Source organism: Thamnophis sirtalis, unplaced genomic scaffold (genome assembly GCF_051295495.1).
Source record: "Thamnophis sirtalis isolate CommonGarterSnake01/CBP01778 unplaced genomic scaffold, rThaSir2_p1.2 scaffold_4, whole genome shotgun sequence".
In the NCBI taxonomy this organism is placed as follows: domain Eukaryota; kingdom Metazoa; phylum Chordata; class Lepidosauria; order Squamata; family Natricidae; genus Thamnophis; species Thamnophis sirtalis.
Window position 1 is genome coordinate 94033425 of NW_028261384.1, and position 17554 is coordinate 94050978.

Sequence of the window (17554 nt, forward strand, 5' to 3'; positions counted from 1 at the left end):
ACTGATATGCCACGTCGGTATCTCTTATGTCTATATATTAGGGCTGCTCAATGCTCTGAAATCAATTGTAAAAAAGCATTTCAGAGCATGAATATAGTGTGTTTTCCTGCGATCACAGGCAACTGCCAAGGGCAAAGAAAATATGTCTGTTTTAAAGAGTTTTAGACAGATGGTATGCTTGAGCCCTTGTTCCTTTTTTTTTGAATCTAATCCAAAGATTATTCAATCCTAAAATCTGTATTTATATTTTTCAGATCCTTACGAGTTGTAAAAGGCTGTTGGGAAGCTGGGAAAATAACAGGAAGATTTTAGGCATAAACAACTGACAGAGAGAATAGGAGTTCATTACTATCTTATCTCATAAATGATATCTGAAATCCAGGGTATAAAAACCCCAGGAAGAAGCGATTAAAAGCATTCAGAGACTCCATCTATATGAAATAACTAATAAACAAGGGCAGGAAGTTCCTATCATAATTTCCAATAGTTTATACCTTACCCCTTATTGTTGCATTAAAACTTATTCATGTCTGTCAGAATCTTCAATCATACACTGAGGTAGAGAACTTGGTGCAAACACACCAGTACCCATTACTGTGCAGTCATCACAGTGGTTTGTTATAAAAGAAGAGCAGTTCTAATCCCAAGTAGTACCAGGGCAAAGTAGATTCCTTCTCCTGGTCAGCAATATTATAGGAATCCAAAAAATGACTTCATCTGAGTGATAGTGTCTTAGATGTAACCAGTTATACAGCAGTTGTAAATGCAAGGCACTCCATCACTTAAAAATAAGGTCCGGCAACACAGAAAATACTTGCCAAACACTGGTGGCTGGTTGGCAACTACATTCCCAGAAGACCCAGGTTGGGGAATGCTTTCCAGCTATAATTTAGGTGGGGTAACTCTTCATTCCTTGCAATTTGCACAAGTGGCATGCAGGCACATACTGTTTACTCAGCCATATGGTGTAGCACAAGCAGACAAGACTTCTCTGCATGCAAATGCTCTTCAGAAATGATTCAGAAATGCATTTCTCAGCTTTTCATTAAAGTAAGTGTTTTTTTTCCAGGTGTCTGTTGAAAATGAAGGGGGGAAAATCCAGCTGTGTCTTTTTTTTAAGGCTGGCATGGAACCCTGAAAAAGAAGGGCTGCTTTAATGAATAGCAGGGAGGTGCTGTGTTCATGAATTTCTGAAGCATTGTTTCTGAATAGTTTCTGAATACAGCCTCTCTATATAGATGAATAGTAGATAGAAGATAGATGGATGGATGGATGGATGGATGGATGGATGGATGTAGACTGTCTGTCTGACTGAGTTTTATAAACAAGTATATTTCTATATAAACAAGGATATCATGTGCTTAAACATCTACTTTTGTAAATATGCATTCTCTTCTTAATCCCGTTAGTTTATTTTTAAACTTTTTGTAATATTGGCATCTTCGGATTTTTAAGATGCTTATTATAGTTATTTTAAATAAATTCATTTTATTTTAATGTATTAATTAATGCTTTATGACATATCTAATGTTTCTAAACTATACTGTAAATTGAGATATGCACACAAACAAATAGTCTATTATATTAGCATGCAACAACCAGTATAGAATTTCTTTTTAATAGAAATACTGGAATTATTTTTATTCTTTATCCATCCTATTTCTAGCAGTGTAGGGATTGGTAGAAGAAAGTAATTCAGTGCAAGTAATTGGTTCATTAATATGCTAACAGGTAGGTATATATGTGGAATTTTGTTCATGTCAAAAACATATTTGATTGTTTCAATAATTGACTGTAAAATGTGCCTCCTCTCTGTAATATTGCTGATAACCCCCCACAGCTTCACATTCATGACATTTTTATAATTTATAGCACAGCAGGAGTTCTAATTTAATATAAATCCTTCTCTAGATTTATTGTCTAATAAATGGATGGCCAGTTTTGGATGTCCAAATAGAACTGAAATGCCTGCTCTCTTGGAAAAGCTGGTCAAAAGAGAGCAACAGAAACATACAGTATTATCCTGCATGTACTTAACTTTTTATGATGATCAGTTTCTGAACATTATGATCAAGAATAGCTGTTTATTGAAGCATTGCATGTGTAATTTAGCAAGAAGAGTCTTTTCTCTCAATCCCATGTGTTGTTTTTTTTTATCGATCCATTCCAACAGGAAATCTTTGGACTCCCTCAACTGGATTTGGCCTTAGGTGGCCATTCCAGTAAGCTTATTGTGATGCACAGGATTGTACAAATTGTCATTTTTAAAATTTATTTCATTATTTATTTATTGTCAAATGAATACCATGGTATACATGGTATTCATTTGGGACTATCAGATTTTGTGCTTCCCTTGGTATGTTTCCACTCTTACTTATATCAATCTTCTCTGAGTTCATGTCTTCTAGATGTATTGGAATAAAACTCCCATAGTTTTCAGTTTGGGGGGGACCATGGAACATCTGGAGAACTGCAGGCTGGGGAAAGCTGTTTTATTACATCACTGAATCTTAGGTTCAACTTCTTTCTGAGTTCTTTCTTATTTTAGCTGATCTGCAGGAGCTAGATTGAAACAAACAACAAGCAATTCTCAATCTAAAAAAGGAGAGTAACAATATTTTGCCACAATCAAGATGGTGGAGTATAGTGGAAAATTTTGTCATATTAAAAATCATATGTAGCCATTGAATAATTGATTATTTTTAAGTGACACCATATTTATGGGCAGACATTTTTTCTTCTGAATATTTGCTTTCATTAAAAATAGAATGATGCAATGGTTAGACTCCACCCCGTGACCTATCAAGCCACTCCCTAGATATCTTCAGGGCTCCGTACCGTCCTTAGACTAGAACCTCTTCCAATTTTTAAAAATTATTTTTGTTCTGTTGTTCTGTAATTCTGGGGACCTTAATTTAGAGTATCCACATGCACCATTGTTTTAAGCTAACAATGCTCAACCCTTATCAGTTATTCTTCTTTTCTCCTTTTCCCCCCTTTCTTTCTCTCTTCTCTCCCCCTCCTTCTCTCTCTCAGCAAGTTTTTATGTGATTACAAGCACTGCATGGTAATTAGTGCTAAACTCATTTGCACAACTACAGTTAATTGGCTACAACAATTAATTAATGTGTTGGAAATTTGGCACCAGAATAAAAAAAAGTTTTTTTTTCATCAAACAAAAGACAGAAGTTAAAAAAGGGAGATGGACAGACGGAAAGGCAAATTGACTGCACTTGGATTGCCCTCATAGCTCCCTCCTCCAGCAAAAATACATTGTTTCCAAACTACAGAGTCCTTCAAACTTTTGTTTGGTATTTGTCACTTTAAATTCTTTAGCTATTTATTTTTGACACTTTTACCCTTTATCGCCTCCCTTTTTAATTCATTCGTTTATTTTATATTTCCTTTTCCTCTTTTTTTTTTTTTTTACAACTTAAGCAAACTCATTTCACTGATAAAATATAGCATGACTAATGAGTGGAGCATGTAGAAATCATTGGGAGAATGTCCTTGGAAGACGAATGCATTTTCAGCAGAATAATTAACTTAATTAACAAATTCACATGCATATTCATCAGGCTATTAATGTCTTCTCAGCTCAGCTTGATGAACATTGCGGTAATAACAATCTCATTTGCATACTGCATTCTACTGCTATCCAAAAAAAAAAAAAAATTAAGCAACATACACAAACACACAGAAAAGAACACACTTTCAGCACCTTCTCTCTTCCCATCTTCCCATCACATCATGTATTTGCATGTTTATATGTTTAAAATGAAGTTTGTTGATTTCAACATGGTCTGTGAAGCTGGAACATGCATAAGTAGTCAACTGTATTTCATGTATGTGATGTGTGTGTGTGTTTGAACTTTCACTATGCCTGTCTCTCTCTATCTTTCCAATCTCTCCCTAGGGAAGCCTTGGCACGGGTTCCAACTTTTTCTTCACTCTTCCCCTGCTGCCAAGCGGCGTCAACACAAAATTGCCATTTTCCCCAGCTCTCTATGGAGCAATCTTGAAAAGCAGTAAGGTGTGACGCCGAAGGACTGCCAACTCGGCAGCAGTGCCTGCGGAAAAACCGCAGAATGGAGGCAGAGAAATAGGATGGTGGTGGGTGCTGTTTTTTTTTTCCTACTGGCGCGTGGAGTGATTGGGAGGAGGGGTGGCAAAGAAGGGGGGTTGAAAGAGGAAAAAATAACGTAGCAGCTGTCGGCCTAATTCCACTAACACTCTGCTTGTGGTCATATTAGAAAAACAGATTATACTCCTTTGTGGCACTCATTTATTCCTGACATACGTTAACATTCTATATCTTAATTCTGCCTGCCTTTAGTTCGACCAGTGGACTTTGGGGCCAGGTTTTTTTTTCCCCATGAAATATATTGAGGAATATGGAAAGCAAAAGGAAATACTTGTTTTTCTTTTTCTTCTTCTGTCATAATACTTCATAAGCCATTGAATTCATTTGACAATAAGGGTTCTGAATAGGTTATTTTATCTAAATGCACTTCACTTATCAAACTCACTTCCATAGCCATGGATATGGTTGTGATAGCTCCCAAACTTTGATGGGAGCTAGTTATCATGGATAAAAGTCCCTGATGGTTACAAGTGGCTACAGGCAATTTCCCCCATCTCTGCCCTATAGATGTATTTGGACTGCAACTCCCAGAATTTCTAGTGTTGGAAATATTCCTGAATGCCCTTACTTCAGGGCAGGGATATTGATTTTTGTAGCCCACAGCTTATGATCTGAAGTTGCATTTCTAAAGCTAAGCAAGGCTTAATTATGCTCAAGGCTTGGATGAGAGGCCAGTATAGAAGCCAACATATGCCATTCTGGACTTCAGTTTGAGAGGATGCCTGGATGTAGAAAAATGCAATAGATACATGATTCACAAATGGACCCAAGCCAAAAGTTCAGTTCATTAAAACACCTCTGGATAAAATATCAAACATAAACTGTGAAGAATGATAGCAATCTGTGTGTACACTCTGATACACAATGGATAGACGAAGTACTTTATCCAACTCACCTGATTCCCTCAGTATATTTCAGAGGAGTGAGTCTACCAATGGTTGTGTTAAAAAAATGCTGCTCCTCAAACAAAATGCTATTCTCCCAAGGTAAAGAAGTCTCTTACAGTCTCCACCCACTTTCTTAAGAAAATACCAATGCTTCTGTGTATCTGCACTCATTTGATGGGATTCAGTATAAGAGGGAAGTGTTTTGCCCTTTCCCCTCACCTTGTGAAAAAGAACATTTACACCCAGTGTTGGTGCACCCCCTTCCTTCAATAAATAAATCTCCCTGACCAAGTGGCCCAGAGGATGAAATTCTGATCATTTCGGGCAGCCTAATAATCCTAGAGCATGCGGGCCCATACCAAGGTGGCGCAGTGGTTAAATGCAGCACTGCAGGCTACTGCTAGATCAGCAGTTCAGCGGTTCAAATCTCACCGGCTCAGGGTTGACTCAGCCTTCCATCCTTCCGAGGTGGGTAAAATGAGGACCCAGATTGTTGGGGGCAATATGCTGACTCTCTGTAAACCGCTTAGAGAGGGCTGAAAGCCCTATAAAGCGGTATATAAGTCTACTGCTATTATTGCTATTAGCACAAATCATGTGCTTCTTGGCACTTTCTTGTTATTCTCTGGTAAGAATATCTGCTTTAGTTTCTCCTTTGATGTTTTAAAATAAGCATGGTTCATAATCAGAAGTGGAAAGTGATGGGAAATGAAGCTTTTGAAGTGGATGCAACTTCTTCCTAATTGCTCACTCACTCACTCATTCACTCACTGACCATCTCAACTTTGATCTTCCATTTTAACTAGTTTTACAGGCAATCCTCGTTTAGCAAGCAAACAATTGGGACCAGCAACTTGCTCATTTGAGTGAAACGGCTGCTCAATGAATCCGAAATATGTTTACACCCTCGCTTCAATTTTCCTTTGCTTTATATATCTGCAAAGTTTGGTCCCAGAGTTTCTTTTTCATCAATACCACTGCTAAATGAGATAATGGCTAAACAAGGACTTAACAGTATTTACCTCCCTCTTGCTTTGGTTTCTTCTGGCTCCAAATAATCCACCTGCAACTTCATTTTCCCCCTTCAGCACGCACAGAACCCCCACAGCCCACTCGCACCCCGCATAAGGCCTTTCTTTTTCCTTGTTGCAGTAGGAGGGGGAAGGGATAGTTTCAAAATGGATACATATTCAGAGATATGAAAATACAATAACACACACATGCCCTATCGCAAGTTGTTTTACATGGAATTGGGCCTGAATAACACGTACTGTTCATAGAAGAAATATCTGGCAAGGGCATAGGTCTCCATTTCAAATAGCTCCACTAGACAGCTACAAATTTCTGCTTAAATTGTTACTCTTTTGCTTCATCAGTACACCTAACCTTTTGCATAGGAGAACAGATCTCTATTCAGATCAGCTTACGATTTGCAGGGAGGTCCAAATATGCAGAAGGGAGGCAGGGTTGTTTGTGTCTGTTTTTGTTGTAAGTGTGCCTTAAATAATGAGAGATTTCACACACATACTGCCAATACATTAATTGTTTTCTGAAGGTCAGTTTTCTATTCTCTTTTTTTTTTAAGTTAAAGACTTGTTTTATCTGACAAATCAATATTCTTTCCCTCCTTCCCTCTCACCTTCCTACCTTTCATAGTGAAGTGAGATTTGAACTCAGCTCCTCCAAGTTGTATTCCCTAGCCTCGGTCCAAGCTGGCATTCAAACTCATTCCGCCACAGGATCATATTTGAATGGCCTTTTGACAGTAATTCAAGACAGTGTGTGACTCTGAATGAATTGTACATATATAGTGAATAGATGTTTAAACTGTGGATGTTTTAGAGCCAGCTAAAACAGCTGCAATGCTCATGGGAGATTTAACATGATGTGTGTGTGCTTGTGCGTATTTCATAGCTAAGTTATTAGGAGAATGGAGTGAACAGTTATATCTTTTCCCCAAATATTTGCTAGTGCAGAGTCCAATTCATTTACACCTTTCCTTCCAATACTATAATGCCCTCTTCTTGTATTATTCTTGTATTCTTCATCTAAGAAAGATTTCTAAATATAATAACTGGGGATTCCACATTTCCATATGTACAGTCTGGTTCCAACTTATTTGATATGTGCCTCTTTCCCTCCTTATGTGTACAATTCAGAATCTCTACTGTACATTATTTTTCCCTGAGATCTTGTTACTCTTTAGGAGATGCCAATAGATCCCTCCCTAGTTAATAAACAGCAATGTATCAAGGGAAGGCCCTGCAGTATCTCATAGCAAATATACATCTCCAGGGTTCAGTGTTGGCTAGAAGATTGAATGAAGTGTTGTTTTGCAGAGCAAACAGTGTTGAAAGAGCACTATAAAGATTTTGGGAGTTTTTAGAGTTATTAATGCAACTTTCTGTTTAGATTAATTATTGGATATTACATAAGCCACTTTGAACTTTGTTGAAGAAAATATACATACTGCTAGCAAATGAATAAAGAAAAACTTCTTAAGTAACAATCTGAATTATTCCCAAATATGCTTCCTTCACTAGGGAAAACCCAAAAATTCTTTGCTGCCATCTAATGGTTGCCTTGATTTGTGCACCTCAAATCCAGTAGAACTACAGCTACATCTCTTCCTTTTCAGTCTCTTCAAATGTTTTCCCTGGTGGATTGTGGCAAAGCTGTTTATGTGACCACAAATCAGTGGTGAAATTAATTTTTTTTTATATCAGTTCTGTGGGCGTGGCAGGGGAAAGATACTGCAAAATCTCCATTCCCATGTCATTCTGGCGCCAGCCAAAGGTGGTATTTGCCGATTTTCCAAACTATTCAAAATTTCCGCTACCGGTTCTGCAGAACCGGTCAGAACCTGCTGAATTTCACCCCTGCTTCACATCTCTCTCTTTTTTTTTCTTGGTCTCAATTTCCCACCATTTTGAACTGTGGACACAGGACTTTTGCACAGTACCTTTGCAGAATAAGGTCTACGAAGGTCTGATTTCAATGTTAATGAGAAAAACCAAACCTCGCTCTTTTGCTGAGCATCAGAAAAAAGAAATCCCAGCTTTGCCCAAATATGTGATGCAGCCTGGCTCCATTACTTATCTACTGTGCCTGCATTCCCTCTCCCCAAATAATAAGTGAGCCTCAGCGTTAACTCTGACCTAAGTGATTTGTAAATACATACATCAATACCTAGCACAGAAAACAGACAACATGCAGTTCCTTTTTTAAAAAAATAATCAAGCACTATAAGTTATTCTTTCCCAGATCCATTACATGCAGGTGTGAAGCTTCACTGCCATTTTCTAATTCTATCTTATAGAGCTGATGCAGTGAGTTTTTCCCCCCCCTAAAAAAATGGTATTTGGGGCATGCCTTACATAATTATGCAGAAAGGCTCAGAAGGACCTTTGTGCCCAGCTTTGAGGGTGATACTCAATTCTGGGCAACTTTTCCAAGCACATTTCCCATCAGGTTGCCAGCACACTGCATTCTCTGATTGTCCTGTGCCGAGACCTGTTGCTTAGCAACAATCAGTACATTCATCTTTAATAAATTGCTGGCACCATGATGGCCAAGACTGTAGGGAGGGGGAGAGTGGAGAGTTTGATTTGGGTGACTTTTATTTTATTTTTTTAAGGGAACACCATGTGGTTTGCAAAAATGAAAGGGGAAGGAAAGATTAAAACATTTTAAAAATGCAATCTGTTGACACGGACTAGCCCAGATTGAGTCAGCCCATAGATAAGAATAGGCTCTCCCTAGCTACATGAAAATAGCTACTCAGGAACATGTGATATGTGAATTGTTCCTATGTATAAAAGGTGGGTTGAGGTGTGGTGCTCCAGACTGCACTTCACATTTGGAATTAGAACTGCCAAGAAAGTGTTGTGGTGGGTTCTGGCCAAACAACCACCTCAATTAGCAGAAAGCCAATATTAAAAGACCAAAATAGTATTCACTGGCAAATATACCTGCTTCAACAGCTCAGTCCAGAGAATATGATAAAGCCTATATGGAGGAAATGTTGAATGAGATAACCGTAGAATCAAAGCTGGAAGAGATCATGTGCATTCCAAACCTGGGTAAATTACTCAAAGTTGGATAAAAGTGGTTTTTCTTTGGGTAATGATATCCAACCAATTATCCATCACAACAGGGACATTTAAATTGACTTAAAGATTGCCACGTGAACTAAAATATATTCAAAAATACCCCAAATATACCTATTGTTAAAAATTGGTGAAAATACCAATGGAAATTTGTTGAAATGATAGTAAAGATTTATTCACTGATACTGTTTTTATAATACAAGTAATCTTTCAGTTTGACCATTTGTTCAATGACCATTCAAAGATATGACATTATTGAAAGAAGGGACTTAAGACTGATCCTCAAAGTTTGGTAAGACTTTCATTTGGATAATGAAGGAAAAATGCAAGGAAGCATTGGTTTAGGCCATCAAACTTTCTGGCCAGTACAAGAATCCAGATGAAAGCACCCCTACAGTGCTTTCAGTGTCTCCCAATTATTTCCAGGGAAGGGAAATTCATTACTTCCTTTGGTCCCCTTGTTGCATTTCTCGTACCATATTGAACCTGCCTTCTATAACTTAAGAACATTATTCCATATTCTGCAGTCTGGGACATTAGAGAATAGGATATATTCTTTTCTGTGGCACCCCTTTAAGGTCTTGAATCCATCCATCCATCCATCCATCCATCCAACTTGTTTTGTACAATGCTCCCGCATCCTACTTTCTCACAACAACAATGTGGTGAGGTGGGGTGCGCTAAGAGACTGGCCCAAAGTTAACATAGCTCTTTTCCATCTCTCCAGCCCTCATTTTTTCTTCAAGACTAAATATGCCTATTTCATCAGTCTGTGCCAATAAGACTTATTTTCTACCATGTTTTCCCAAAAATAAGACAGGTCTTATTTTCTTTTGACCCCCCCCCAAAATAAGCGCTTGGCCTTATTTTTGGGGAGGTCTTATTATTTTTGAGGTGCAGGAGGGAATGAGTGTGGCCTGCTGCTGTGTTGCAATATTTTGAGGGAGGGCTTATTTTCAGGGGAGGGCTTATTTTAACACATTCACTTAGAAGCCCAATTGAGCTTATTATCCGGGGAGGTCTTATTTTCAGGGAAACAGGGTACTTCTTTGATTATTTTCACTGCCCATCTCTGTATCTCTGCAGTTTCTTTGAATATATTTTTAAAAATTGTGCCCAGAATCATATTTAATACTTATGTTGGGTTCTGACCAATAATAAATATATAATAGAAATATTTCATTCCACGATTTAAAAGTTATGCTTCTTATGATGTAATCTAAAATTTTGCTTGCATTTTAATCAGAAATAGGAGGAGGGGTATGCATTAAGTGTGTTTGATGCTTTGAATTATTTCTAAAAAGTAATAAAGGCAGGATAAAAATAAATATAGTATCACATAATGCTCTTATTTAGCCCACTACATAGGCAATCATGTTTTTTCTTTATCTTATATAGTTGAATCTTGCTGCTATTACTCAGACGCCTCCTTTTCAGGAAAGAACAGAAAGAAGTTCATGCAAATCATCATCCATTTTAGATTTGAAGGCTGCCAATTTGGAAGAAGAAACATCAACTCAACTTGACTTCTCCATAACACTGGCATCTGCATGTGAACATTTTGGTGTCTATTTTTATAATAAGGCAAACCAAAAAAAATCAATTTTTTTGAAAATAGAAACTCTTATTATAGAAAGATTGAACGCTAATTGCTGAGAACAACAGTTTAATTTTGAGCAAACTCTGATCTTGACATCCTATATTTTTAACTCTTGATTGTACTTTGGATTGTTCTCTTGAATTTGTATTTTTTTCCCCACCTTAATGGCACTAATCCTGCTTAGCTCTTTAAATTCACATTTGGCTGCTAATATTTCCTAGATCAGTGATGGCAAACCTATGGCACGCATGCCACAGGTGGCACACAGAGCCCTCTCTGCGGGCACGCGAGCAGTCAGCCCAGCTCCACCGTGCATGCACATGTGCCTCCCACTGGCCAGTTTGTCTTTGGATCTCTGTCGTGCATGTGCGGGGAGCAGGGTGCATGATCGGCAGGTGCTCACATTGCATTTGGGGGTTCATGCGCATGCATGCTCCCCCACACCCCATTTTGGGCCTGGAAAGCCTCCTTCACCAACCTGGAAGCCAAAATTGGGCGAGGGGGGACAGGGCGCATGCAGAAGGAACGCATGCAAGCATGAGGTTGGGGCACATGCACAGGGAGCGCTTGCATTGCATTTTGGGGTTTCACATGTGCGCGTGCATGCTTTGGGCACTCGGCACCAAAAAGGTTAACCATCACTGTCCTAGAATGATTCATGACATCGTCTGGATTTGACCCTGGACTTTGCTAAGTCCAGTAGATACAGTACAATTATCCCTAGTAAAAAAAAATAATAGGAGAACATTGTTCACATATTGCTTGCTGATGATTTATAGAAAAAGCAGAGGTGACTGGGTTCAAACAGCTAAACCAGAAGTCATGGTTTACAAACAGATTTCATGTACTGGGCTAAGGCACAAATTTGGAGGAAAAATCACATTATAGCTTAGTAATTTGAGAAGCCAGTCTGTGTCTGATTTTGACATAAACAGCTGTTGGAGCTTAAATGGACCACGGACCTAGAAGCCCTGCTCTGGTTTGATGTCATCTGGTTTTATCTATATAAATATTAGAGAAGAGCCACAATAATTTTGCATTGGCCTCTTTGTTATGAAATAGACTGCTGAGTATATTGCAGGATGTGTTACATTGTTCGCCTTCCTCTAAGTGAACGTAAGGCTGAAACTGTAAGGGAGAATCATTTTTTAAATTTTCAATGTTAGTTGGAGATAAAAGGAGATAAATGCCCTATGCAGGGATACCAATGTTTATGCTGGTATCTCAGTGTTTTATTATTGATGTGTATCTAATGCTAAAACTTATTTATTTGCTTTGAAAGGCTTAACCCACCCATTTTCCCCTGTACTCAGTGAGTTTAAAAAAGGGATTTGAGGGGCACTTCCATGTAGCCTGTCAGTTCTCCTTGGACATAGTAGCACCATGGTTTATTCGAATCTGGCTTAATGTTTTATGTAAATTCAGCTTCTAGATGTGTGCACCATAGTTTATGGTTATGTTGTAAGAACCCAGCTAGTTATTTCCTATTCAGCAAACTATAGTTAGGACAAAGCCAACTGTGTCTTAGTGGAACATGTAAATGCCAAGCTTTATATTAAATTATTTTTTTTCTGCCACACAGGTTGATAATTATGATGACTGTTGTGTTTAATTAGCTATTTTATTTGCATTATGTAGTTCAATTGGATTCTAAAGGTGGCATATATTCAAATGTTCTAAACTACATAAGTAATCATCAGAATTATTCCAATTACAGACAAACAAAAACAAAAACCTGTAAATGAAATAACAAATGAGCTAGCTAAACCAAAGACCTCATTTTGTTGAGTCAACTGCTTGTTGAATAGGATAATGTTCTATAGTACGTAGTAAGGATAATGTTGTTTTCATGGTTTTATAGTTAGAGGTTGTTTTTTTTTTTAGTTTTATAATTCAATTGCCAAAATTAATTCAATGTTTTAAAAAGAAGGTGGAAGAGATTTGCACAAACGAAGACAGAATGGCAGACTTCTCAATCAAATTTTTCTATAACAGTCCAAACTACATGTTTTAATTAAACTTGCTTACAATTATAACACAGATTTAAGCATAAGGATCTTGCAACAAAGATGGAGGAGCATTACATTTAAAAATATATATTTAAACTCATTTTTAAAAAAGTATTGTGAAATGTTGCACAATTGAAAGAGGAGACCAATGGACTAACAACAAAATTTAGAGTAGGTTCCTCAATCACTGACTGCATTTAATCTTCTGGCTTTACATTCTGTTGTTCAAATAACTGTGGCTAAATGGATAAATGCTATAAATGGATGTTTCTCTCTGGTTGATTTTGTGCCCTAATCATGGTTATGTATGTTTTTACATACATCTTAAGTGGAGCATTATCGTTTAACATAATCAGCTTAAGAAGTTCATGTAATGAATTAGTATTTGATATTGATCTTATTCCAGTCATGTAAGAAACATCAGGTTAGAGTTCTCCAATAAGAATACAAGGAAGGACTCATAATATAAACTGCGATTAGAGTAGGAAGAGATGTCCAAGGAAGAAATCTGTAGATAGTGGTCCTCATTGTGGGCTTTGTAAAACTTGATTAATCATTACATCATGGACAAATATTCCAAATGATGCCATTCATTCAAAAGTTCTTTGACTTGTGTGCATAAAGTTGATTTACTTATGGAGGCTGTACCATATGTAAATAGATGTCATTTTTTAAAATTCCCATTGTTTTAATATGCAATAAAATAAATGACAAAATAATATTTCAACTTTCTCTAGAATTCTTGGTATGCATTATAATAAACAAAGCAACATTGAGTAATATTGTGTGCTCAAATCCCAATATTTCCTAGATCATGTACATGGTTAACATCGATAAACTGATTTTATGGAAAAAGAAAGAAAAGAAAAGAGCAGCCATTTATGGAAAGAGGACATTTCTAAAAGATGATTTTTTCTAAAAGATTTTAAATGAAAGATGCATCTGGAAGATGGATAGATGAATGAAAAAGGGGGAACCTAAGCTATATTGAAGTTTAAGGGAGAAAATCTACAAGGCAAATTATTCCCTGGTATTAATTTTATAGAGCACAGCTCAGAAACAGATTCTCCTACATGTGAAATTAATGGGATATACAGAAGAACACTAAAAAGAAATTCACTCCAGGGCCTAAGGTGCTATATGAGGAAACCTGAGTTCTAGCCCTGCTCAAGGCACAAGGTCATGTTACGATGGCCTTGAGACATCCACTTTCTCTCAGCCCTAGTAAATCATTTTCAAATAATGTTGCATTGAAAACTGCATGGACTAGACCCAGGAACCAAGACTGATTTAAAGGCTAAAAAAAAAGTAAGAGCACTGCCTAACCTTTGCCATGTAATATTTCAGCTTCACATTGATTCATCATGGAGGAACCTCCTTTTGGAACATATATAAATGTGTGAGAATGAGGGATAACATCCAGAAGAATATGCCAAGGAGGATAAGAAAAACAAGGAAGGTATGTGGAGTTTAAAAGACTGCAATAATTTCAGATCTTTTTCTCTCTGATTCTCTCATCTCTCTATTAAAATTAAACCTAGGTGTATCTGTCTGAGACTTACACAGAGGTGGCAACAGAAGAGGATAAGGGTGAGGAACTCTCAATAGTCTAGCAATCATGGCCAATGATGGAAAAATACTGTGAAATGTACTTCAGCAAATTCTGAATAGAGATAATGTAGATGTGTATGCCTAAGCAAAATAAAACCAAAATGATGAAACATACATTGTGGCATCATAATGTAACCTGTGTCCCATCACACTTTCAATGCAAGGTTGCCTAGGTATATAAAAGGTAGAGGTTTAATCATGACATCGCAATGCACATTTTGTCACTTGCTTCCTTTGTTCCTTGTGAATGCCTATGTGGAGAGAGTCTCCTCCCCTGAAATAAAGGATGGGTATGAAAATGCACAGGGATGCTGTACGTAGTTTGCATTTATCCAACATAAGTCACCTACAGATATACATCTATTTTCCCCCACACATATAGCTATCCCTTAAGGAGAATGGCCACAAGTCATTGTTTTTAAGTGATCGGTGATGACTTCCATATTTTTGTGCTTGGAGATCTTAATTTTTGGTTATTACCAGCAAGGATTTTTAGGCTGAAGCAGTTCACACATGGGCCAGGTATTCCATGAATACCTGGCACATGGCATATGAGTCAGGATGTAGTTGTATTTTAATTCATGGAAAGCACCATGGGAAAGATTTTCCTTCAGTGTCATTGAATCAACATCTGAATCAATTTCTGAATGAATAAATATACAGTGAGTTGCAGTTGAGTCAACACAGTATCCCTGATCTAGTTTTCTCCATTAGCCTTCTCAACTTAGTGTCCACCAGATATCTTGGAGCAACTCTGAGAGTTGTAGTCCCAGAACATCTGGAGGAAATCAGGATAGAGAAGACTAAATTGCACACTATTCTTTAATCACCTCAGGACTCAAGCAGACTCAATGGGAGTTGTTTCATGTAGTTAAAATCAGATCACTTAGATTCTTGTAGCAAGAATGGGTGAGGTTCACTTTTAACTGCAAACTTTGGCTTGTAGATGTAAACAGCAAGGCTCCCGCCATTCCTATAGGTGTTGTGCTCCCCCTGCCAAAAAAACACCTCAGGAAAGGGAGAGAACAATAATTGTTGGGAAGAAATGCAGAGCAAAGATTCTTCTTCCTCCCTCTCTTGAGTGCTCCTTATGATTTTTAAACACCCTCGTTTCATTGTGAAGAAACAAATCTGACACAACTGGGCCTGCAGATAGTGCTCTCTCCAATTGTTGATAGTCAGTCCACACATTCAGTTGTCTGTCATGTAGTGTGTTATGATTGCAGATAAAGAAATTGTAATGCCACTATATAAATAAGTAATGCCGGCATGAATTTGTTCCTTTCTTGTAAGAAGTAGTGTCAGTGAGGAGCGATAAGGGGTGGAGGGAGTAGAAGGTTTCGCCTATCGTGAACAGCTAACTTAATGCCCTGCTCTTTTATAAGGCTGTAGAGAAGGGCACTCTGCCCACGTGCAGAATCACCCTGTTTTGATCATTTGGGTATAGGCTAGCTGTAGCCTATCTCCAAGGGAATATCTCTCCAGTTTACTTATACTGTACTTCGAAGCATGCCAACTTAGTATTCACTTCCTTTAGAACAATCAACCTGAAGAAAGCTGAGCATGGTAAATTCTTGCCACGTTCCTTGCCTGCTGGATTTCGGGCGGGGTGGGGGAGAAGCAAGGGGAAAGATGTGCTATTATTGTTAGCGTTTGACTGGGTCCCTTCTGTGCCTTGCCATTCATTTAAAATTCTGATTTAAAAACCAAAAGAGGCTCTTTAAAATTTCCACATTAGCATGCCGTTTGTATGTTAGGCCAAGATGCTCAGGGATGCTTTTTGGCAGAAGTCGCCCTCTGACAGCTTTTGCCAGCAATAAAACAACACATGAATAAAAAAAAAAAAGTCAGGAGCTTTTTAACAATTTCTTCCCCTCCCTGATAGGCAGAAACAAGGTGGTACAGGTCCCGAGCAGTGGATGAGGGCATTTAAGGCCTGGAATTCAGGCTATTGTCTCTGTTTTTGGCCAGGAAAGATAAGAATCTCTAGTTCTGCTATGGAATGTTACATTTAGAAACAACGGGAAAGGGGCAATCTGTATCAAAGAGACAGTGCTTTGCTACTCACAAATAAACCCCCGCTCTGCCTTGGCAACCTTCGTCCCCTCCTTCCTTCCCTCTGTCCCTTGGGGAATCGCTTGCTTCTTCATAAGGACAGATGTCTCTTTTGATGAGGACACAAGGATTTGGCTGGCTTCCTGGACCAGCCCAACTTCATTAATGGGCTTTTGCGCAGCTTGGGAACAGGTGGGGTCGGAGAGCGAGCATTTTCCATAAAATGTCGTGCCACATAAAATACGATGGTACCAGCGGATGAGAAGCCGACAGCAGGATAGGAATTGGAGGGGGAGGAGAGAAAGGTAGAGAAAGGTGGTTCTCTCCATGCAGACAAACACAAGTGATAAGATGTTTTCACGAAGCCAACACACAGTACACTACATCTTCTCCCATTGCTACTTTATGGGATTTACTGAATACATACATCTTCTCTCAGCATCAGATGCTTCAAATAAGAATTAGGATTACTCCATGTGCAGCTGGATAATTTTAGACAGTAGAGTCTCCATGCAGGGACCCTCAAACAGCCATGCATACTAGGCAATCAAAGGGGGGCAGAGCAGAATTATGGGATGGGCGTGATGCAAATTGACCTTTGGCCCTGTTGCCCAGTTGAACTCCAGGGATCTGCATGCCATCCCACAGTCCTTTCAAATTTTAAGTTCAAGCATTCCAAGTTGAAGCCAAAAAGCAAAGCTGAATTCTGTGAAATGTTACATTATAAATATTTGCATCGTTTTGCATAATACCTTCTACAATATTTGTGATTTTTAATCAATGATTTTACTTCTGATAGCCGTGGGAAATGAAAGGTACAGTGCTTAAAGCAACAGGCTAGAATCTGGGAGATCAGGCAATTGGGTGATTTCCAGCCAGTCACTCTCTATCAGTTCTAGAAAGGAGACAATAGCGAACCATTCCAGAAATCTTGCTGAGAAAATTGCAGGAACTTATTTAGGCAGTCGCTAGGAATCAAAATTATTCAAAGTACCATTCCCTCTTAAAAACCATGGAAAATATCCTAGAAAATATTCATCAACTCCCCCTCAACTTTCTAGATTTCACTCATTGTAGGGTTGGGTTTTTTTAGTGCCTTTGAGCCAACTCTTAACTCCTGGCAATTAGTTCTGAAGGTT

The 17554-nt window shown here is 38.2% G+C and overlaps 1 protein-coding gene across 1 annotated transcript in view; it reads left to right on the plus strand.

Annotated features, from left to right (window-relative positions):
- Window positions 1–13470, plus strand: part of CDK12 (cyclin dependent kinase 12) — an 84692-nt gene extending 71222 nt beyond the window's left edge. Inside the window, exon 16 of the mRNA XM_087713456.1 lies at window positions 10539–13470. Within this exon, the coding sequence (XP_087569582.1) occupies window positions 10539–10796 (258 nt within the window). The 3' untranslated portion in view covers window positions 10797–13470. The remainder of the gene's footprint in view (window positions 1–10538) is intronic.
- Window positions 13471–17554: the final 4084 nt, after the last annotated feature.